At 46.0% G+C, this 24,441-nt stretch overlaps 2 protein-coding genes across 3 annotated transcripts in view; both read left to right on the forward strand.

Annotated features, from left to right (window-relative positions):
* ZNF71 (zinc finger protein 71) overlaps positions 1–8,834 on the forward strand; it is a 47,707-nt gene extending 38,873 nt beyond the window's left edge. For both annotated transcript variants that reach the window (XR_009517667.1, XR_009517668.1), the window contains one exon: positions 8,748–8,834. The gene's annotated coding sequence lies outside the window, so the exon portion shown is untranslated. The remainder of the gene's footprint in view (positions 1–8,747) is intronic.
* Positions 2,209–19,667, forward strand: SMIM17 (small integral membrane protein 17). The gene is made up of 4 exons (XM_060000578.1): positions 2,209–2,455; positions 8,748–8,972; positions 11,446–11,522; positions 19,515–19,667. Exons 1-4 carry the CDS (start codon positions 2,209–2,211, stop codon positions 19,623–19,625), a joined length of 660 nt encoding a protein of 219 aa, XP_059856561.1. The 3' UTR covers positions 19,626–19,667.
* Positions 19,668–24,441: the final 4,774 nt, after the last annotated feature.

The raw sequence follows: 24,441 nt of genomic DNA on the forward strand, positions 1-24,441 counted from the left end.
TTCGCAAGTGTGGATTTTTGAGGAATGTTTTTTAGTTTTTTTCTAAATTTATATATATATATATATATATAAAATTTGGTTGCGCTGGATCGTAGTTGCAGCAGGCAGGCTCCTTAGTTGCAGCGTGCGAACTCTTAGTTGCGGCATGCATGTGGGATCTAGTTTCCCCAGGGATCGAACCCGGGGCCCCCTGCATTGGGGGTATGGAGTCTTAACCACTGCACCATCAGGGAAGTCCCGAGGCATTTTTAAATCACAAGGCTTCTTGTCATTTCAAAAAGTGCCACCCAAAGCTCATGATTTCAAATGTTTGAAATTCAGGTTGGCATGAAATATAGCCGTGATGTATTTATATAAATCTACAATAATATCCCTCTTGTAGCCCCCACGTCACACCATAGAAACGAAGGGCTTGTCACTCCCCATCTCATTTCCCTGCCTCCCCCAATCCAACGTAACCAACAGCCTGAGTTCTGGCACATGTTTCGCTTGTTTTCCTATATTCAGAGATGTTTTGGAAACTTCGTGTTAATAATTCCAGTAAGATGTAGCCAGGTCCTGCAGTCCTAAGAGCCAAAACTGCCTCTTAAAAATGACTGCAGATTTTTTTCCCCTCATTTGCTTTCATTCTAGAGCGCTGTGTTTCCAGGCAACAGCGGGGTCTTTCCCAGGAGGGTGGGTACTTTGAAAAAGTGACAGAGAGAGATGGAGGGAAGGAGGGAAGGAGGAAGAGAGAGGGAGAGAGAGTCTCCAGCTCTTGTTCCTAGAGGTTTAGTACCACGGACAGCTCAGGAGCGGCCTGTTCAGCACCACGGACAGATCCGCCTGAAGGGTTTCAGAACCGCGGACAGTACCGGGAGCCTACTTTTGTCACTGCCCCTGCTAGATGCCTGTGCTCTTTGAGCAGATTTCTGAGCCCACTCCTAACCCTCACCCCCAGAGTCTTCGAATCCTGATATCTGAGTAATCCAGGCTCTCCTGGTGCTGACCTCAGAAACTCGGGTATCGAACACTTAACATGCCCCAAAGCGAATTTTGGATTTTCTCCACACACACAAACGTGACCCTACTTAATGCACTGCAGGACACTCAGCTGGTCAGGTTCATAGCCCCAGAGTCGTCCTTGATTCCTCCCTTTCACTCTTCCCATTCCGACCATCTGTGAGGGCTCTCAGCTCCACCTCCAAAGTATTCCCTGAATCTGTCCACTGCTTTCCACACACACTGCCACCACCAAATGCAATTGTTTCTCACCTGGTGTACAACAACCTCCTAACTGATCCTCTGTACCTATAGCCCCTTCTGTATCATTCCTTACATAATAGTTTCAGTGATGCCTTGAACATCTAAATCAGATTATATCACACCTTTCCTCTACCCTTCCATCGCTTCCCAACACACCTACAATAACATTCAAAGATGTTACTGTGGGGCTTCCCTGGTGGTGCAGTGGTTGAGAGTCCGCCTGCTGATGCAGGGGACACAGGTTCGTGCCCCGGTCCGGGAAGATCCCACATGCCGCGGAGTGGCTGGGCCCGTGAGCCATGGCCGCTGAGCCTGCGCGTCTGGAGCCTGTGCTCCACAACGGGAGAGGCCACAACAGTGAGAGGCCCGCGTACCGCAAAAAAAAAAAAAAAGATATTACTGTGGGGGACTTCCCTTGTGGTCCAGTGGTTAAGACTCCACACTTCCACTGCAGGGGCAATGGGTTCAGTCCCTGGCTGGGGAACTAAGATCCCACATGCCATACGGCACGGCCAAAAAAAAAAAGATTTTACTGTGGCTTTCAAGACCCTGGATGCCTCTCTGACCCTATCCCCCATCACTGCCTCCTTTGCCTAACTGCTCTGGCCACACTGGCCTCCTTGTTTTCCCTCTGGACCTTTGCACATGCTGTTCTCCCTGCCACAGATTCTTGCATAACTGGCTCCTTTCCACCTTTCAGGATTTAGCTCAAAATGCCACCTCTTCAAAAAGACCACCTCCCATCGAAAGTGGCCTCACCATACGTCATGTACCTCATAGAACTAGCACAAACTATATTTTATTTTATATTTTTGGGTTTATTAGTCCGTTGTCTGTTTTCATCACTAGCAGGTAAACGTCATCAAGTCATATATCTTGATTGTCCTAGTCACCCAAGATAGCATCTGCCACGTAACAGCTGTTTCATAAGTCTTTGTTGAATGAATAAATTGTCAGCTACTCATGGAGCCCCAAAGAGATGTCAACAGCACCCAACTTCTGGTAGAACGGTGGTCATCTGTGCTGGCCCAAGGTTTGAGAGCTGTGTTGCCAATCCCCAAGATGACCCCCAAGTTTGGTGATTCGCTAGGAGAACTCACTGAACTCATCACGGCTGTGGTTTATTCCAGTGAAAGGATACAAAGCACAATCAGCAAAGGGACAAGGCTCATGGAAATAATACATCTTTACCCTTTACCACAGCCTCACGGTAATCAGAGTTTACTTCTCCACGCCCTGGCTTGCCATGAGGCTACAGCAAGAGGAAAATGTGTTATGCTACAGCAGGAAGATGAAAAACGTGGGCCAGTAATTCAATTTACCACACCAAGCAGCAGCTTCTAGCTATGATTTATTAATCCTGATTTTATTTCCTTTTTTTTTTTGTAATGGCACATGAAACTGGCTTTCGGTTTATAAGGCTGCTCTAAAGTTTCCTTTGTAAAGGTCCTTTTGAAAGGGTTTTACAAAACGAGATCATTTACAATAAAGATATTAGATAAATGACTATTTACTTATATTCAGATGTTATGTGGAAATGGAAACAGTCCTAAGGTGGTATCCATTAATGCAGAGACATGGCAAACGTTGATAAAGAGATATATGAATGACGGAAGTTTGAGAAAAATGAGAGTAAGACATAGAATGAGATTCTAGACACTGTCTCCTCACTGCCTTCTTCTCTTTTGGGAAGAAATCTTCACCCAAGAAGTCATTCAGCAGCCTTCCCCAGCTCCCCGGGGCCTTGAGGGAGCTCCTCAAACTTGAGTCTCTTTTAAGAACAACCTTTAATTATCTGAACTGTCAGGCCCACTTGTGGAATTTTCCCCGTGTTGAGAACCTGGTGCTTAGTAATAATGATAACATGATGACATTTCTTGAGCAGTCAATATATGTGAAGCATGTGTTTTATTCACTTGATGTTCACCATAGCCTGTGAGGTAGGAACTTCATTGTCCCCATTTTACAGATAAGGAAACTGAGACCGAGTTAATTCACTTCCCAAAGTTGCACAGCTGGTTTGTGGTAGATCTGGGTCAGGAGGCCGAGCTCTCAACCCCCTGAAGGCTCCCCGACCTGGTCTCCTGCACTAAATGACTGGTTATTATAGGAAGTAGTGAGGGGTCGGGAATTCCATGATGGTCCAGTGGTTAGGACTTGGCTCTCTCACTGCCACGTGTTTGACCCCTGGTCTGGGAACTAAAATCCTGTAAGCCACTCGGTGTGGCAAACAAACAAACAACAAGGAAATAGTGAGGGGTGAATTAGGAGTCTTACTCTAAAATCTATCTCTCCCCTCTTCATACTGACCTATCTTTGGAATGCCTGGAAACCCACCTCCTAAACAGCTAAACAAAGGAAATTTCCCCTCCCAATTATGTGACATAGATGGATACTCGTAAGAAAACTAATCTCAATTCTTTCAGTCTTGTCCTGTATCCTCTGGACAAATCATTTAATTCCTTTATGCCTAGTTCCCTTCTCTGGAAAAAAACAAAACAAAACAAAACAAAAAAACCGAGGCTAATAACACCTACCACTTGGGGCTGCTGGGATTAATAAGATAATTTACACACGATGCATTTGCTCATCATATCTGTTGGATAAGTTAGTTATTTGGGCTGTTTTTCTGAGTAACCATGATTATTCAGTTGTCTCTCCATTGGGAAAAGAAAGTTAAATCCTTACCTCACGTCATTCAAAAAAATTTCAGAAGGTTCAAGCAACTAAACATCTAAAACAATACTGTAAAGTATGAGATCTTACAGGAAAGTGTGTTTATGAGAGTAAGGTGAGGAAAACCATTTAAAAATTGATTTCTTGGACTTTATCAAAATCCAAGACTTCAGGCACTGTGTAAGCAAAGTGAAGAGAAAAGGGACGGGCCAGGAGAAAATATCTGCCACAGGCAAAGGGTCAATATCCAGAATAAAGAATTCCTGTAAATCAATAAAGAAAAGCTAAAAAAAGAAACAAATAGAATAATGCAGGGAGGGTACAAATGGGCAATTCACAGAAGGGAAGATAAATCTGTCCAACAAACATGTACATTTCCTCCGTCTCGCTAGGAAATGAAATAAGACTCTAAAGGGAGACTATTTTCCCCCATCTATGGCTTTGTCAAAAGTTTAAAATTTGGGGGCTTCCTTGGTGGCACAGTGGTTAAGCGGATGCCTGCTAATGCACAGGACACGGGTTTGAGCCTTGGTCCAGGAAGATCCTACATGCCGTGGAGCAGCTAAGCCCGTGCGCCACAACCACTGAGCCTGCGCTCCAGAGCCCGCAAGCCACAACTACTGAGCCCACATGCCTAGAGCCCGTGCTCCGCAACAAGAGAAGCCACGACAATGAGAAGCCCACACACCACAATGAAGCCCCCGCTTGCCACAACTAGAGAAAGCCCGTGCGTAGCAACGAAGACCCAACACAGCCAAAAAAAAAAGTTTAAAATTTTGATGTAGCCTCCAGGAGAGGCGGTGGTCATTGCATTGTAAAGATGAATAAACAATAATAATAGCAGGTAATAGCTATTAAGCAGTGTATATGCGTTACTTACTTTTTACCGTCAAAGCAATACTGGCTGCTCTGTTTAATCCTCTCTGCTCAGTTGTCTTTCTCCTCCAGGAGATTGTGACCTTGCTCAACTGATCCTCAGATTCTCCATGCTCAGCACAGGCCTGACACAAAGTTCCGGCTGAGAAATGGTTTGAAAAAAGTCATTTCCATTCGAGCACTTTATGGGTGGCAAATATTCACGGGGTCTCCCGGGGTGGTGATGTGTCAGCTCAGCTTTGAAGTACGGGCAGGATGTCTAGAAGCCCACACAGAAGGGCAAGGACGAGCCAGGAAGAGGAAAAAACCTTTTCTTTCCTTCATTCATTAGGTACTCACTGTGTATGAAAGCTCACAACGACTCTGGGAGGAAGTTGCTGTTATCATCCACACCCTCGTTTTATTTTATTTTATTTTTTAATAAATTTATCTATTTATTTAATTTTGTCTGCGTTGGGTCTTTGTTGCCATGCGCGGGCTTCTCATTGCGGTGGCTTCTCTTGTTGCAGAGCACGGGCTGTGAGTGCGCCGGCTTCAGTAGTTGTGGCACACGGGCTCAGTAGTTGTGGTGCACGGGCTTAGTTGCTCCGCGGCATGTGGGATCTTCCCGGCCAGGGCTCGAACCCGTGTCCGCTGCATTTGGCAGGCGGATTCTTAACCACTGCGCCACCAGGGAAGTCCCACCCTCATTTTATTTTATGTTTTTAATTAATTTATTAATTTATTAATTAATTTATTTTGGCCACACCGCTGAGCTTGTCGAATCTCAGTTCCCCAACCAGGGATCGAACCTGTGCCCCCTTCAGTGAAAGCACAGAGTCCTAACCACTGGACCGCCAGGGAATTCCCAGCACCCTCATTTTACAGCTGAGCACACTGAAGCTCAGAAAGGTTAAAATGACCTGTCAAAGTCACACAGCTAATGCATGGCAGAGCGGAAATTCACGCCATGCACTCGCACCCACACCTTGCTCTTAACCACTCTGCTGCGATGGCTGCAATTAGCATCTTATTAACACCAGCCCTTCTTTCCCCACCTTCGAGATTACTCTCTCATTCTAGCACCCCAACTAGGACTTACCCCTCTTTTTCCTTTAAATTACCTCCCTTCTCTTCTAGCAATAATGTCCTTGAGGACCCTCTGCTAAGTGAAATAAATCGGTCACAAAAATACTGTGTGATTCTAGTTATACAAGGTGCCTACAGTAGGCAAATTCAGAGAGTCAGAAAGTAGTCTGGGGAGTTCCCTGGTAGTCCGGTGGTTAGAGCTCTGTGCTCTCCCTGCCGAGGGCCTGGGTACAATCGCTGATTGGGGAACTAAGATCCCATAAATATGGTGGTGGCCAGGGGTTGGGGGCGGAGGAGGGGGAGGGGGGATCCTGCATTTAATGGGGACAGAGTGTGATACACAGAGTTCTAGAGATGGATGGTGGTGATGAGTGCACAACAATGTGAATGTACACTTTAAAATGGTTAAGATGGTAAAATTTCTTGTTATGTGTATTTTACTTTTCTTTTTTTTTTGGTCGTGCGGCATGTGGGATGTTAGTTCACTGACCAAGGATTGAACCCGTGCCCCCTGAAGTGGAAGTGCAGCGTCTTAACCACTGGGCCGCCAGGGAATTCCCTATTTTTTTTTTTAAGATTTTTTGATGTGGCCCAGTTTTAAAGTCTTTATTGAAGTTATTACAATATTGCTTCTGTTTTATGTTTTGATTTTTTGGCCACAAGGCATGTGGGATCTTAGCTCCCTGACCAGGGATCAAACCCACAACCCCTGCATTGGAAGGCAAAGTCTTAACCACTGGACCACCAGGGAAGTCCCTACTCCCTCAACTTTTTAAAACAGAAATTTAAAGGGTGCTGAAGAGGGGGAATTCTCTCCCTGGGATTCAGTGTTCTGTAGTCCTGGGTGTGTTAAACCTGCCTCCTGGGCTGACCTGATAATGGGCGAGTGCAGGGACTGTGGTGGTGGAGGGTTAGAGACCAAGAAAGGAAGCTGGCCTCTGCCCCGCATGGGATGCCTTGAAAGCGTCTTGACCAGTGAAAGTCTTGTGGAGGATGAAGCTGGGGGAATAGACTGGAGATTGGGGTTAGGGGACAGGATCGGGGTGGGGGTTCAGGTGTGGAGTGGACCACAGGGGGCAGAAGCAGAGAAGGGACAGAACAGGTGGGCTCAGGGATTGATCAATTGGATGTAAGGGTGAGGAAGGGGTCAAGTTGCCAATGAAGCCTGCAGAGACTGATGAGGAAGATGGTGGAGCGGGAGTCCCAGGGGACAGGGCGTGCTGGGGGGAGCGGACAGAGGTGTCTGGGGAATGTGTTTGAATTTGGGTTTCAGGGGCCTGTGAGCCAGCCCTCTCTGTAAGGAAGACCTACATGATGATTGGTGAGGCAGAAGAAAAGAAGATATTCTGCATATTTGTAATTTATATGTTAAGTTCTACTATGAAAAAGCTTTATATCTACTCATGGGTACAAGGACAGCACTGCCTGCCACTGTCTCTCCATTCTTGGGCTCAGCAATCATCATTTGCATGTTTGCTCTGATCCCCTTTTGTCTCTTTATCTCTTTACAGAAGAATTTTAAAGTAAATCTCAGCCATCCCATCAATACACCCCTGCATACTACAAAAACATCTCTAAAAAATAATAAGACGGACATTTTCTTACCTATTCATAAGGCCACTTCCACACTCAACAAAACCATTGAGAAATCCTTGATATTATCAAACACCCAGTCCATAATCAAATTTCCTTGAGTGTCTAAAAAATAATTTTTTTCTTCACAGCAGGTTTCCTTGAGTCTGACTCCAAACATGGTCCCCACATACATTTGATTGTTGAGTCTCTAACTTCCCTTTAAATCTAGAGTATGTGCTCTGTGGTTTTAAAATCCGATAAAAGTTTCTGTTTGCATAAACCTAAGCAGGGAAGACCACACTTACAAAAGCTTTTTCATTCACACCAGGAGAACGTACTCCTTAAAAAAAAATACTATTCACGAGGACAGTCAGTGGGTTATATCATGCAACATGGGTAATACATACAGTGTCCTAGAACAAGAACATGAAACCAGCTTTAGAGTCTCAAGGTAAATGGTTATACGTCAAGTTATTTTAGTTCAGATAGCTTCCTGCAAACAGCCTCCTGAATTTTAAGTTGACAAGATATAGAATGAGAATATTAAAGAATATTTAACTTTTAAAAACTAAATTTATCTATTTTTGGCTGCGTTGGGTCTTCCTTACTGCACGCAGGCTTTCTCTGGTTGCAGCTAGCGGGGGCTACTCTTCGTTGCGGTGCACGGGCTTCTCATTGCAGTGGCTTCTTGATGCAGAGCACGGGCTTTAGGCGCGCTGGCTTTGGTAGTTGTGGCACGCGGGCTCAGTAGTTGTGGCTCGCAGGCTCTAGAGCACAGGCTCAGTAGTTGTGGTGCACGGGCTTAGTTTCTCTACGGCATGTGGGGTTTTCCTGGACAAGGGCTCGAACTCGTATCCCCTCCATTGACAGGCAGATTCTTAACCACTGCACCACCAGGGAAGCCCTAAAGAATATTTAATTTTAAATTGGATTTTTTAACCCTTATTTGGCAAATCCTTCTCCTCCTCCTTCTTCTTCTTAATGACAACAGAGGAGAAAGTCATGCTATAGGGGGCTGGAGGGAAGAGTAGGGTCCTTCTCTCTGTAGTACAGGGATTATGGGGGTAACTCTCTTTTCCTAAAAACTTGTAGCTCTATGCTTTGGGTTGTGGAATGTGTGTATGTGTGTGCGTGCTGTCATTTGGCATGCTGTCTGTCTCTCTCCCCCCACTAGAATGTAAGGCCCAAGAGGGAAAGGAGCTTTGCTTCCCTCACTGCTGTATCTCTGGCACCGAGGAATCATGCCTGACACAGGGCTGGCACTCTGTAAGTATTTGTTGAGTGACTAAATGTCTGTCTGTCCTCAGGTTCTGAGTCCTGTTCCCTGGGAAACCCAACAGAACCCTGGACTGGAGAGAGGAGAAAAAGCCTGCCTTTAAAGTTGAGCCTCCTGGAGAGATGCAGTCTCAGGCCTGAGAAGATGCAGGGGCTGCTGTCTCAGGAGGGCAGGGCCTGGGAGAAGCGTGCTTCCCTCACCAAGGACTGCATGGCTGTGGAGGTTGGGGCCTCTGGCTGTGACAGTGACAAGAAAGGTGAGGGGCAGGGGTCCTGTGGAGGGGGGGAGGTCATGGCAGAGCCTAGGGAAAGACACGACTTCATTCCTTTGCTCCTTTCAACACAGTTTTATGGAGCCTTGTGTCAGTCAGCTTTTGCTGTGTAACAAGTCAGCCCCAAACTGAGTGGCTTAAAGCAGCAGTCATTTAGCTGCTAACAATTCTGTGGGTTGGCAATGTATGTGGCCTCAGGGGACAGTTCTGTTGCCCTTGCCTGTGTCGGCTCCCACAGTGCAGCTGCAGTGAGCTGAAGGGCAGCTTGTTCATCTAAGATGGCTTTACTGGTGTGTCTAGCTGGTTTAATGGTGCTGACTTAAAGCCATGTGTCTCCAGCAGGCTAGCCCAGGCTTATTCTCACGGGGGTGGTTGCAGAGTTCTTGGGACCAGCAAGCAAGGGAAAAACCCCAGGTCACAAGCACTTTTTTACCCTCTACTGGCAACCCAGCTGCTTACGGGCCATCGGTTGAAATAAGCCGTATGGTCAAGCTCAGAATCAGTGGGGCAGAGTGGGGAGGGCAGCCCAAGGGTGTGGACACAGGGAGCTGTGAACAAGCTGGAGGCCACTGGGGGCAAAAATCTATCACAAGCACCTACTATGTGCCAGGCGTTAGGGTCTTGCCGTGAACAAGATGGCTTTGTAGAGCTCCGATACTTTTCTCTTTTAATATTTATTTATTTATTTCTGGCTGCATTGGGTCCTAGTTGCATCATGCGCAATCTTTCATTGTGGTATGCAGGCTCTCCTATGGCATGCGGGCTTCTCTCTAGTTGTGGCACAGGGGCTCAGTAGTTGCGGCACACGGGCTAAGTTGCCCTGCGGCATGTGGGATCTTAGTTCCCTGACCGGAGATCGAACCTGCGTCCTCTGCATTAGGAGGTGGATTCTTAACCACTGGACCACCAGAGAAGTCCCAAGCTCCAATTCTAGAGGAGAAAACAGGCACTAAAGAAAGAAGTTACAAAATAAAGAGAAAGGTCATGTCTGACGAGACCTGTAAAACAGGATGACAAGTAAAACAGGATGATTGGTGGGGTGTGACAGTGTGATTGGGGAAGGTGGGAGAAGCGCAAGAAGGATCAGTTGTTCCAAGGATGGGGGAACAGCTTCAAGGGCAGCCAGAGCTGCACGTGCACGACCCCACATTGGCAGCAAGTTTGCTGTGTTCAAGGAGACCACGGGGAACAGAGCAGGGAGATGGGAGGGGAAAACGATAGAGATCAGCTGGGACCAGTGATGGGGCATCTTGTTGACCTTGGCAAGTAGTTTGCGTATTACTTGAGTATTGGGAGAGCACTGGAAGGTTTTGAAGAGGAGAAGACAGGATCTCATTTGTATTTCAGAAGATTCTTCTAAATCAGTAGTTCTCAACTGGGGGCAATGTTACACCCCACTGTCCTCCCCAGGCAACATAAGAGATCTTGAATGATCAGAACTGGGGAAATGCTGCTGCCATCTAGTGGGTGGAGGCCAGCAACACTGCTTAGTGTCCTACAGTGCACAGAACAGACACCCCCCCGCCCCCCCCCGCCCCCCGCCACAGGGATTTCGCAGCCTGAAATGCCAGCAGTGCCCAGGTTGAGAAACTCTGCGTCCAGCTGCGTGTGAGAATGAACCATAGGATTAGGAGGTCAAGAGTAGAAGCTGGGAGGCCAGTTGGGAGATTCCTGCAACTGTCCAGGAGTGGACAGGGGAGGAACAAAGAGATATCAAGGGTGACCCCTGGGATTTTGGCCCAAACATCTGGCGAAGAGTGGTGCCATTTGCTGAGATGGGGACACCTGAAAGGCACCCCCACAGGAGAATGGGGGCTGGACCTTCTACTAGGAAAGGCTCCTTCCTTCCACAGGAGATGAGCAGATCTGGGACAGAAGTTGTAGGAAATAGAAATGTCAGTTCTGGCAGTGAGGAGGAGGTTTGGGGCTCCCGGCAGGACCTGGGTGCAGAAAGAGTGGAAAATGGCCATCTCTGGTCCAACCCCCAGTTCTATCGAGTTGAGGAGTGAGAAGGATGTTGAGGTTCGAATATGGGGAGATTTCTTCACCGGAGGCTGGAACCTGGGGAAGCCTTGTTCCTCCTGGTTTAACTCTGTGGCTTTTTCTTCTGCTTTCTCACTCAGTTTTTGCCAGAGGCCTGTAGAGAAGGAACTATCGTACCCATTTGACAGGTGAGGGAATAGAGGCTCAGGTGTTGGATCACATCAGGTGACTCGCTTTAAGTCTCCCAGGTAGTTACTGACAGAAATGGGATCAGAATACAGGTCTCTCCTTCTCTCCACCCCACCTGAACCACATGGGCTGTGTGTGTGTGTGTGTGTGTGTGTGTGTGTGTGTGTGTGTGTGTTTTAGGATATCAGCAGAAGAGAGTTGGCAGACAGGAAGAAAGCAGAACCCATCCAGCTGGGCTGGTCACTCAATCATGACTGCTTTCTCCTCCATTCCTCCCCTCACCCAGACCTACCTTCTCCCGAGACTGGGCATCCCCAGGAGTGGAGCTCGGTGGAGGAAGACGATGAGTCAGAGGACTCCCAGGTAAGCTGGCGATTCCTTCCTCTTTTGATGATGCCTCACTGCAGATCTCAGTGGGTTGTCACACTCCCTTCCTCAGCTTGGGATTTCCCTGCCCCACAAAAGTCTGTTTGGGGATGTGAGCCCCAAGAGGTCTCCCATGGGAAACAGGACATATTCCATGGTAGTCAGACATGGAGTGGAGGGTCTCAGGTGGTGGGGGTAACTCCACTCATGTGTACCCTCCAACCCTTCACTCATAAATCCTTCATAAATCAACCATTCATTTATCTGTCCTCTCATTTATTCACCTAAGCATCCATCTGTCTACTCACCCATATACCCATCCATCCATCCATCCATCCATGTGAGGTCATCTGTCTATTGACTTATTCATCCATCCATCGACCCTCCCAACTACTCACCCTTCTACCTATCCATTCATCCATCTACCCATTGAACATCCACCATCCATTCCTCTGTCCTCTGATTCATCCACCCAGCCTTTCATTTACCTACTCATCCACACACCCATTCCATCCATCCATATATCCAGTTATCTATATACCCAATCATCTGCCCATTCATCCATATGCAACCACTCCATCCATTCAACCCACCCACTCATCCATCCATCTATCCACTCATCTATCTACCCACGCATTCATCTGTGTACTACCTGTTGCCTGTTGGAAGGATGTGGCTACTATTCATCCACCCATATGCCTACTCATCCAGCCATCCATCCATCCAACCATCCAACCATCCAACCACTAACTACCTACTGGGTTTTAATCCAAGTACTGCAAATAAAACCAAAAAGAGTTATCAAGCACATTCCTTTCACTGAAATACCTAGTGTTTTCTGTGGGGGGCATAAGACATCAACATGTGAAATAATAACAGTAGTTCTTTTATTTACATATTTATCTTATACATTAGGAAAAAACCACATAACCACTCTTGGCAACACATGAGGGTCCCATCTGCCAATCGTATATCAGAAATCCAACTTGGACTGGCTCAAGCCAGGAAAAGGTTTATTGACACCAGGTGGGGGAAGGCAAGCTGAACAACCAACCATGATAGTGTAGAAATAAGTGCTGGCTGCACGTGAGATAGCTCAATAGAAGAAGAAAGTAACTCTGTGGTCCAGGAGGTTTATTCTTGAATACCCAAGAGACACCATACCTGAGATTTTAGGGATGAGTAATTTCCCAGGCAGAGCAGGGGAGGAAACAGCATGTGCAAAGACGGAGGCATGATGTAATAAGGCACATTTGGGGGAACACTGGAGTTAGGGGCATAGCAGGGACTGGGATGAGATCATTCATTCAGTCCATAACTATTTGTTGCGTACCTACTATGTGCCAGGCAGTGTTCAAGGCAATGAGGGTGCAACAGTGAATGGGAGAGCGATGGCTCCTCTTTTCATGGGTTCACAGTCACCGAGGTAGACAGACAATCGGCAAAAGGAGTAGCTAACCTATACTTCATGCTGGATGGTAATAAGTGCTATGGAGAAAAATTAAGCAGAGTTATGGGCATACGAGGCGAGGGTAAATGTTGCTATTTTAAGAAGATTGTCAAGGAAGTACACCTGAGAGAGAGCTATTGGAGTACAGACCTGAAGGAGGTGGGGAGTGAGACTGGCAGATATATCTGGTGGGGAGAGGTTCTGGGCAGAGAGAGTACAGCAAGTGCAAAGGCCCTGAGGTAGGAGTGCGCCTGGAATGCGTGAGGAACAGCGGGGCTGGGGGGTGTTGGTTGGCTGGAGAAGAGTGGAAAGGAATAGTAGGATATGAGGTCATGGTGGTGATGGGGGTGTATGATGTAGGGTATTGTCAACCATGCTAAAATGTTGGCTTTCACTCTGAGTTGGGTGGCTACTGTAAGGCAGAGAAGGTTCCAGCTTACGTTTCACAGGACCCTCTCGCTGCTGAGTTCCACGCCAAGGAGGTTGGGTGTATCTTTTTTTTTTTTAATTTTAAAGAAGGGTTTTTATTTTTATTTATTTATTTATTTGGCCACGCAGCTTGTGGGATCTTAGTTCCCCAACCAGGGATGGAACCCCCACTCCCTGCAGTGGAAGCGCAGTCTTAACCACTGGACCGCCAGGGAAGTCCCCAGGTGTATCTTGTAGGCAGTGGGGAGCCTCTGGGGATTTGGGGATCTACAGAAACCACTCTTTTGGCCTCTGTGGAAGGAAGGGAGATTGGATGAGGCAGAGGGAGAGGCAGAGGTGTAGAAACCAGTCAGGAACCTCCAGCTGGTTGGAAGTGGTCCAGGTAAGGAACGCACTGATGTCACACGTATTATGGGACTGACATGATTCTAAGTGGTTCTTGTTATTTTATTTTACATTTTTTAAAAAAATTTTTTATTGGAGTAGAGTTGATTTACAATGTTGTGTTAGTTTCAGGTGTACAACAGAGTGAATCAGTTATACATGTATATATTTTCATTCTTTTTTAGATTCTTTCCCCATATAAGTTATTACAGAATATTGAGTTCCCTGTGCTAGACAGTAGGTCTTTATTAGTTATCTATTTTGTATACAGTATAGTGTGTATGTTAATCCCCAACTCCTAATTTATCTCTCCCCTCCCCTTTCCCCTTTGGTAACCATAAGTTTGTTTTCTACATCTGTGACTCTATTTCTGTTTTGCAAATGAGTTTATTTTCATCATTTTTTTAGATTCCATATAAAAGCAATATCATATGATATTTGTCTTTCTCTGTCTGACTTACTTCACTTAGTATGATCATCTCCAGGTCCATCCATGTTGCTGCAAATGGCATTATTTCATTCTTTTTTATGGCTGAGTAATATTCCATTGTGTATATGTACCACATCTTCTTTATCCATTCCTCTGTTGATGGACATTTAGGCTGCTTCCATGTCTTGGGTGGTTCTTGTTATTAACTCGACACTCACTAGCTCTCATTATTAATTCATGAGCCCTGTGAAGTAGTTAGTATGGTTTCCCTCCCTTTAAGATGAAGTTAGGGTGGGGGTGGTGCCCAGAGACCTCTGTGACATCATTCATTCATTCACTCATTCACTCCGTCATGGCTCATTCAACCAACATTGATGGAGCACAGGCTGGGACCCGGCAGGGGTGGGCGGTGGGTCCTGACCCAGCTGACCTTTCTGCATGGACTCAGCCTCCTTCCTATAGGTGGCCCCCTTCCAAAAAACAAAAGAGAAGATCAGGCCATATGGGACCAGAGACCTTTAATATCAATAAGAGGCAGGCTCCACAGCCCTCACCATGGGGCTAACTCAATTTATTTGATTCTCTTAATAGTTCTTGATGTGGGATCCATTACAATTGTATTTTACAGACAGGGAAACTAAGGCACAGAGGTCAAGTACACTTTCCCCGGAGCACCCAGCTTGTAAGTGGTAGGGGTGGGATTTGAATCCAGTGCCTTTCTTAACCACTAAAGTATCCTGTCTGTCTGGGGACTTTATCCTCCCCCAAGAGAGGACTGGGGATAAGGGATGAGGGCTTCTCCCCATCCCACTACTCAGTTATGTCCCTCCACCCCTCAGGTGGGGAGGAGTGAGTGAAGGAATGGAGGGGAGGAAAGGAGTTACTTTCCTAATATTTCTTTTTTTTTAATTTATTTTACTTATTTTATTTTTGGCTGCATTGGGTCTTCGTTGCTGTGCATGGGCTTTCTCTAGTTGCGGCGAGCGGGGACTACTCTTCGTTGTGGTGCGCGGGTTTCTCATTGTGGTGGCTTCTCTTGTTGCAGAGCACGGGCTGTAGGCGTGCAGGCTTCAGTAGTTGTGACACATGGGCTCTAGAGTGCAGGTTCAGTAGTTGTGGTGCACGGGCTCAGTAGTTGTGGCGCATGGGCTTAGTTGCTCTGCGGCATGTGGGATCTTCCCGGACCAGGGCTCGAACCCATGTTCCCTGCATTGGCAGACAGATTCCCAACCACTGCACCACCCAGGGAAGCACCCTGATATTTCTTCGTATTTTTTAAGATTTTTTTTTGATGTGGACCATTTTTAGTCTTTATTGAATTTGTCACAGTACTGCCTCTGTTCTATGCCTTGGCTTCCTGGCCGAAAAGCATGTGGTATCCCAGGTCCCCGACCAGGGATAGAACCCACACCCCCTACATTGGAAGGTGAAGTCCTAACCACTGGACCGCCAGGGAAGTCCCCTGACATTTCTAAGAGACAGAAATTCCCACTCTATGGCCCCAGACATAGGAAAGCAGGGAGAAAAAATAGTCCCATCACTCCCATACCATAAAATACAAGCATGTGTCACAAATGCAAACCTTCTCGGAGTATGAGGTAAGGAAAGAAATAGACTTGGTAAAAGTTGCTATAAAAGCAAAACATCTACAACATTAGAAATCCAGATACTGGTTCCCTTCGAGGTGGGGTAAATGAGGGAGCATGAGAGGGGGACATTTTGGGGTGCTGATAATGATCTTCTTCTTCTGGGTGCCAGTTACACGATTCACCTTCTGGAGATTCATCACGCTTGTAGGATACATGCAATTTTCTCTTTGCATATTATACTTCAACAGAATGTTTTTAGAAGGTTGTCCCGTTTCCTTGCAGGCATTTTTTTTCCTGGAAGATGAGACTGAACTAGGATTCTTGTGCAAGGGATTTATTGAGGAAGTGTGTTCTTGGGTAGAACCCGTAAGGGGTGAGGGAGGCTGGGAAAGAGGAGAGGGAGTGAGGCAAATATTATATGGGTTTAACTGAGGTCCGGCTTCAGTCTGATCCCACAGGGAGCTCTGGAGTGTGAATAGTACCAGTCCTTCTCTGAGCCAGTGGGGAGGCTTTTATCTCCCATCGCTGGTTGTGGACAGTGAGTGTAACCTTCTAGGTAACTCTCTAGAGAGGTGGCTCCTCTTAGCAAAGGGCATTTCTTAGGAGAAAGGGGGCAACCATAAATATAAACCATAAACCATCAAGTTAGCAGCCAACACTCACAGCAGCTGGAGGAGAAACAAAGAGGAACTAAGTGAGGCACTGACGGGTCCATTACGTGTGGTGTCGTGTGCGTGTGTGTATGTGTAAAATTTTTGGATTTCAGATGAGCCATATTAACTACAATTTTCTTCTTTTTTAAAACTTTTTTTTTTTACATTTTCCTGAATTTATACTCTGCTTTTTAAAACTGGAGGCATACCTGGGACTTCCTTGGTGGTCCAGTGTTTAAGACTCTGTGCTTCCCCTGCAGGGGACACGGGTTAGATCCCTGGTTGGGGAAATTGAGATCTCGCATGCCGCGCAGCACAGCCAAAAAAAAAAAAAAAATGGAGGCATAAGTATTTCCAATAAAATGCACATGTCAGTAAGTGTCGACACACATATATGCTTGTGTAACCAACCTGCCATCATCCTAGAAAATGCCTTCATCTTCCTTTCCAGTCTGACTCACTCCCTCATCCCAGTTCTGATTTCTGGTTGCGTAGATTCCTTTTGCCTTCATATAAATAGAGTCCTACAGTAAATGACATATATTTCTTAACCCCCGAAAAAGGAAATTATAGCAGGATTATTATGCTGCCATTTGGTGTTTTCACAACAATATCGTCTGGATAACTTTCCAACCTGATCACTTTCATCCTTTTTAAAAATTACGTTTTACAGCTGCCGAATATTCTATACTGCAGTTGTGTCATGCCCATTTCCTCAACAGATGAATTGTTAGGTTATCCTTGTTTTTGTTGCCACAGGAGAATGAATGTTTATCCAGCTGGCTTCATTTTCTGGAGCGTGGATTATTAGGGACTTCATAAGATCTCTGAATGTAGATCCACTGAATCCGAAATTCCCACGGTGGAGCCCAAAATATGTGAAAAACTCCCCCAGGAGGTTTCTGATGTTCTGCCAGGTTTGGGAACTGCTGACGTGGGTTATTCTCTCCAGGTTGTAAAAGGAAGGAGGTGGCATCCAGTGGGGGAAAGCAAGCTAGAGGGAGGAATTGGTCCTTTCCCGAAGATTAGAGATGTGAATCCCATTAATGGTTTATAACGTGCTTTAACATCTCATAGTACGTGTCCCCTTCATTTCTCTCCTTTAACAGAATTTTTTTAATGTTCACCACTGTCTAGCTTTCCAGATAACTCATTCATGCCCATTCCCAAAACTTCCCAGATATTTTAATAGCAATTGCATTTAACTCATCGTTATTTTGCAGAAGAATTGTCACTGTTTTAAACATTTTGTCTTCCCATCCTTCGTTGTGGTATGTCCTTTTTTTGGGGGGACCGTGCCACGCAGCATGCGGGATCTTAGTCCAGGGATCAAACCCGTGCCCCCTGCAGTGGAAGCACAGAGTCCTAACCACTGGACTGCCAGGGAAGTCCCTGTCTTTCCATTCATTCATTCATTTGAGAAATATTTATAAACTTGGACTCTGGGTCAGGCACTGGAGATACAGCCACGAGCAAACTAAAATCTCTGCCCTCTCTGGACACGGGAGAAAGAGAGCTGGGGAGGGCAGATGGGTGGTCTACCGTGGGGAGGTATTGGGGGATGCTGTTCTATACAGAGTTGTGCGGGTGGGGGTTTCTAAAGATGTGGTGGAAAATGTGGAGCTGGAAGATGTGGCAGAGATATCCAGGCAGGAGAAAGCGTAACTGCAAAGCTTGGAGGTGAGAGTGGCTGGGGCAGAGTGACCTTAGCTTTGGAGGGATCGCTCTGGCTGACTCATACAAAAGAAATTGGGGGTGAGGGGGGTGTCAGGATAAGAAACAAGAGTGCCCAGTTTTTAACCCAATTGTTTGGAGGTTTTTTTGTTTTGTTTTGTTTTTTGGTATTTAGTTGCATGAGTTCTTCATATGTTTTGGATATTAACTTTTTGTCAGATGTATGATTTACAAATATTTTCTCCCATTCAATAGTTTGCCCTTTTGTTGATAGTTTCCTTTGCTGTGCAGAAGCATTTTTGTTTGATGTAGTCCCACTTGTTTATTTTTGTTGCTTGTGCTTCTGTTGTCATATAAAAAAAAAAATCATTGCCAAGACCAATATGAAGGAACCGTTGCCTTATGTTTCTTCCATGAGTTTTGTGGTTTTAAGTTTTATATTCAAGTCTGTAGTCCATGTTGAGTTAATATGGCAGTATGGTGTAAGATAGTGGTACAGTTTCCCATAAAATAAACTCTGAAATTGAATTAAAACAAAGAAAGAAACAAGAGTGATGGTGACTTTGACCGGTGTGGTGGTACTGGGGGGAGTGGATGGAAGTGGTCAGCGTCTGGATGTATTTGGAAGGTGAAGCCAACAGCATCGGCTGGTGGGTTGGAGGTGGGTATTGAGAGACAGGAGTCAAGGGTGCCACAGTTGGATGCCTGGAGGGACCTGAGGGGTAGACTGGGGGAAAACTGCAAGAGGACGTATTTTTTTGGCCAGTGGGGAGGGATATTTGGGAAATGTAAAGTTTAAGATGCCCATGAGATATTCAAGCAGAGATGGCAGGTATACAGTGAGATTTATGTCAGGAATTTAAGAGAGGGGTTGGGTCAAGAAAAACACACACACACACGTACATGTGAAGATCATTAGAGTACAGGTGGTATTTGAAACTGTGAGAATTTTTATATCATTTTGAAATTTTCACCACATGTATCATCTTTCTGATATTTCCTCTGCTAGGACATAGGTATAGTACTTACTTTTGTATATTTATATCTGATCACTTTGTTGTATACTTTTTTATTTGTTTTTATTGAGGTATAGTTAATTTACAATGTTGTGTTAGTTTCAAGTGTACAGCAAAGTGATTAGTTATACATATACATAAATTTTCTTTTTCAGATTCTTTTCCATTATAGGTTATTATGAGATATTGAGGATAGTTCCCTGTGCTATAGTTTGTAGTTTTTAATTCAAACGGCTTTACAGCTGATACACTGTCTCATTCCCAATCCTGTAATCCCATTTTCTTGCACGTGACAATGGTGGCTCCCCCTCTGATATTTATAGTTTTTCTTTCTTCTTTTTTTGTGTGTGTGTGTGTGTTTCAGGGCTTTGTGGAGTGGTCAAAAGCTCCGCAACAAATGACCATAGTCTTGGTAGTGTGTGTGCTTTATTTGTTCCTGGTTTTAACAGGGATGCCTATGATGTTTCACATTTAACTATAAAAGTGGCTATTGTTTAGAAATAGATGCCCTGTGTCATGTTAAGGAAGAGACCTGATTAAAAATCAGGAACAGGTCTTGAATGTTATCAAATGCCTTTTAAACATCCATTGAGATGATTTTTCTTTTGTATTTAACCTTTTTGTGTGAGGTTTTGAATTACTGTATTTCACTGACCTTAAGACATCATCGATTGTAAAACATGCATTACTTTGTATACCCCTGAGAAAGAAAAAAAATGCTACTTAAATGTAAGATGCCACCAAGTGGAAGATGCATCCTGACTTCAGAGAAGGTGAACACGTGCAACTTAGGAGCGATAAAATCTGGTAGATTTCTTAATTACAAATCATCTTTGCATTCTTAGGATGGTGGTACAGCAGTCTTTTCAGATATTGAATTCTATTTCTTGATATTTTCTGTAAGATTCTTGCCTCTATCTTCTTATGTAAGACTGGTGCTATCTTTGTTAAGTTTTGGTATCGTGGCTAAGCTTGCATCATGGAAGGACTTGAGTAAAGTTTAACCTTTTTCTGTGCTTTCGAATACTTTCTGTAGCTTGAGAAGTATCAATTCCTTGACATTTTGAAAGAATTCACCAGCAAAGTAATCAGGTCCTAGAGCTATGGAGGGGAAGTTTCAGTGAGTTCTTGGATGGCTTTCTCCATTTCTTATGTTATTAGCTTATCAATACTTTTTACTCCATTAATTTTTATGATTTACAGTGTTCTCTTATCCCCTAGGCTATGCTTCATTCCACTAAGCGTCCCCCCCCTCAGATGATTAGCTTATTTTGCACAGTATTTTATAATTAAACAAAATCTTCTCTTTATTTTATTCTGTCCCCTTTCTGCCTTTCAACTTCGGTTTGTGGTTATTAGATTTGTCAAAGTTTTATCTAGTTTATTATTAACTTTCTGAAGAACCATCACTAGGATTTATTTATGTCCATTATTTCTCTAGTTTATAATTTGTCTTCCTTTAACATGTATTGGGTTTATTTATTATTTATTTATTTATTTATTTATTTATTTTCGCCGTATGCGGACCTCTCACTGTTGTGGCCTCGCCTGTTGTGGAGCACAGGCACTGGACGCGCAGGCTCAGCGGCCACGGCTCACGGGCCCAGTCGCTCCGCAGCATGTGGGATCCTCCCAGACCGGGGCACGAACCCGTGTCCCCTGCATCGGCAGGCGGACTCTCAACCACTGCGCCACCAGGGAAGCCCAGTTATTTTGTTTTAATAGGACTTTCAGTGGCCTCCCCTGAGTTTGCTAGAGAAATCAGGGCAGGAGAAGTATGGGCTTCTCTCTCTCTCCATTCCCCTCTCTGGATGATTGCACCCAACAAGCCAACAACTGGCCCTTAAAAGAAAGAAACACAAGCCTCAGCTGTTTCATTTATTAGTATTTTATTGGTTGCAAATAGGAGAGTCTCAATTCAAATGAACTCAAGCAAAGAGATTCATTATAGATTCACTTACACCAAAGTTCAGGATGAAATTGGCTTCATTTAGAGCTGGAATGAACTGTTGTGATGACTGAATATGTAAATGAGGATATGTAAGCTGTGTTAAAGAAGTTATTTGTAAAAGGCATTGACCAATGCAGAAAATAATTTAAAATAAAATATCTCTTTTCAGGAATGGTATTCTTGGAAATGTTGGGAAAAGATTCCTGGGTCTTGGAAGATAATTACTAGAAATATGCAGGGGAGGTAGTATATCTTTTTTTTTTTTTAATGTATTAAGTATTCCTGGAACAAAAGCAGTGAGTTGGAAGGAGAGGATTGTCCAAGTAAAGAATGGATTTATAAGGAAAAAAATTTAGAGCTGGTTCTCCAGGTCTAAAAATATTGCTGAGGACTTTCCGCTGACCTCCTAGTTACCTTCCTTTTGGGGGTGACCTCCTTCTCCTTCTCCATGTGGCTGGCAGAATAGCTACCACCCCCATCACCTACTTGGCAAGGCGAGGAGGCGGGGCAGATTCTCATCACACACACACCCCCTCCCGTCGCTGCTTGGCTGCAGGGACCAGAGTCTTGCCATAAAGGATGCAGAGGCCTGAGGCAGGAGCAAGCTGTTGGAGGAGTAGGCGAAGAACGATGCGCAGCTGGGCAAGAGTGGAATGGAGATGCCTGTGGAGACCATCATAGATGTCCAGGCCAAGGGACTGTGATTAGCTCAGACGGAGCTGGTAATCTTAATCACATTTGTGAGATATTGAAAATTATGACGCTAGTAATATAAATCATATTAGCAGTGCTTATTTATTTGGGCTCTACCACATGCCAGGAACCTCATTTCATGGATGATTAAAGTCTCCACCAGCACCGCTGATGCTCTGTTCTCCACCCAACAGCCAGGCAGATCCCATTAAACCATAATTAAGACCATGTATAATGCACACCTCAGCAAGTAAAAGCTAAAGTCCTCACAATAGCCGTCCAGCCCCACGCAAACCCGCCTGCGCCCCCATCTCTGCTTTTTGCTCCCTCCGCTGCTCCAGCTGCTGCTCCAGCTGCACTGGCCTCTTTGCTGTTCCAACAAGCGCATCGTGCACCAGCCTCAGGACTTTTGCACCAGCTCTGGAATGGACCTCTGCCTGCAATGCTCTTCCCCCATAAGCCCACGTGGCTCCCTCAGTCCTACAGGTCTCTGCTCCAACGTTCGCCTCCTTAAAGAGGATTTCCCTGACCACGCCATCCGCAGTTCACTTTGATCATCCTTATAGCCTGTATCACCACCTGACAATTACGGATTAATGCGCCTCTTTTCTGGCGTCCTCCTACTCGGGTGGCTTTCCCCAGAGAAACATGGTCTTGGGAAGGTTGAATTGGAGAGGGCTGCAGAGATCAGGCTCTGTCTCCCAGGAACCCTTCCTACACCCACACCACCTTGTGGGGCCCCAGCCTCTTGGACCCTCTCCCCCAAATGCTTGAAGCTGCTCTGTCCCCTCCTGGAACGGAGATGTTGGACCCAGGGTAGTATCTGCATATAGTATGTGGGGTACGTGGTGGAGGGGGAAATAGGTCAAATAAGTTGGCAAATACGGCAAATTTAAAATCATAGGGAAATAGCTGGGATGCCCAGCCGCTGGTCCATAGCTTGTAATTCTCATCATGAGACTGCCTACTCCGAGGATGGGCAATTCCGGTTGTGAGAGTGGTTTTGGGGTCGGTCGGCTTGCTGCAAGCTGCCACCAGGGAGCGGCTTCAGCATCCAGCACCATGGTGTTCATGGACTGTCCACTTCTCTTCCTCTTGACCTTATCTGTATCCCTAAATTTCAAAAGCTCCGAAACAAACATTTTCGATGACTCCTGCTCCAGGGGCTCAGCTCCTTCTGCAGCTGTAGACACTCAGACTCTGACCTCGCGGGGGCTCCATTCTTTCTGCAGCAGGAGGGTCTACAAACTCCTGCTTCCTCTGGGGGCTGCTGACTGCAGCAGGAGGGACTCAGGGCAGACTCGCCACACACATCCCTACAGCCCATCCCTGCTCCTGGGCAGGGACAGGAGGTCACAGCCGGCCAACCAGCCTACACGCGAGGCCGGAGCAGCACAGTCCCCCACGAAGTCAAAATCAGCTTGGGAGCCCTTCACCCAGCGAATACAGGCTGGTGCCTGTGGACTCAAGGGGCGCCGGAGCCCTCTGCGCCTGCGCACTCGGACCAGGTAGGCTCTCCCTGAAGTCTTGGTGGGAGGGCTCAGTGGACAGTCCTGTGGCCCCGCCCACGGCCCTGTAGCCCCACCCCCACCCAAGGCGGGGCTGACCCGCAGCTCTCCAGCTGCTGAGGGCCTGTTTCTTCTGTTCTCTCGGGTCATTGAACTCAGCACCATGTCTGTGAACTAGGTTCCATTTTACTCATTCACCCATTTCACCTGGCATTTACTGAACACCTACTGTGTGCATAGGCCTGAACTGAGCAAAGGTCAGAGGGAGGAGCCAGACTCTCTGTGGTCCATGACCCTGAATTGCTCTAGGGCTGGGGCTGGGCATTTCGACTATCCATTCAGTCACTCAGTATTTCTTGAGGACCTACTGTGTGCTATGGCCTGAGTGATGTCTGGGGCACACAGAGGAACCAACTCTGTTGTCCCTGATTCTTAATGACTCCAGGGCTGATGCTGGGATGTATAAACTACTCATTCAGTCACCTGGCACTTCTTGGAGACCTACTATGTGCTGAGGCCTGGGCTGGGCAAAGTTTGGATCACAGGAATGGACCAGAATTGCATGGTCTCTGACCGTGAAAGGCTGCAGGAGTGGTGCTGAGGATGTTCGCCAACTCATTCATTTACCTGACCTATTCATTCATGTCTACTGAGGACCTACTGTGTGCTAAGGCCTGGGTTGCATGATATCTGGGGCACAGGGAGTGCCAACTCTGTGGTCCCTGACTCTGAATGACTCCAAGTGCTGGTGCTGGGGATATACAACTGTTCAGTCACCTGGCACTTCATCAGGACCTACTGTGTGCTGTGGCCTGGGTGATACCTAGAACACAGGGAAGACTCAGACACTGTGGTTCCTGACCCTACAGGATACCAGGGCCAGGTCAGGGGTTTTTCTCTTATTTATTCATTCACCTGATGTTTCTTCAGGACCTACTGTGTGCCAAGGCCTGTGAAGAAAATGCCAGGACAGAAGTAAAAAAGGCAGACAGATTCTCTCCTCCCAGGCCCCTCACTAGCTTCTTTTGTAGGGCTGGGAGCTGAGGGAGCTGGTGGACTGGGAGGCAGATGTGTCTCCATTTGTTATATGTCTGCATCTCTCCCTTCCTGGCTTAGCTGAAGATCACTTGTGCTTGAGT

This window comes from Delphinus delphis, chromosome 20 (assembly GCF_949987515.2).
Source record: "Delphinus delphis chromosome 20, mDelDel1.2, whole genome shotgun sequence".
Classification (NCBI taxonomy): domain Eukaryota; kingdom Metazoa; phylum Chordata; class Mammalia; order Artiodactyla; family Delphinidae; genus Delphinus; species Delphinus delphis.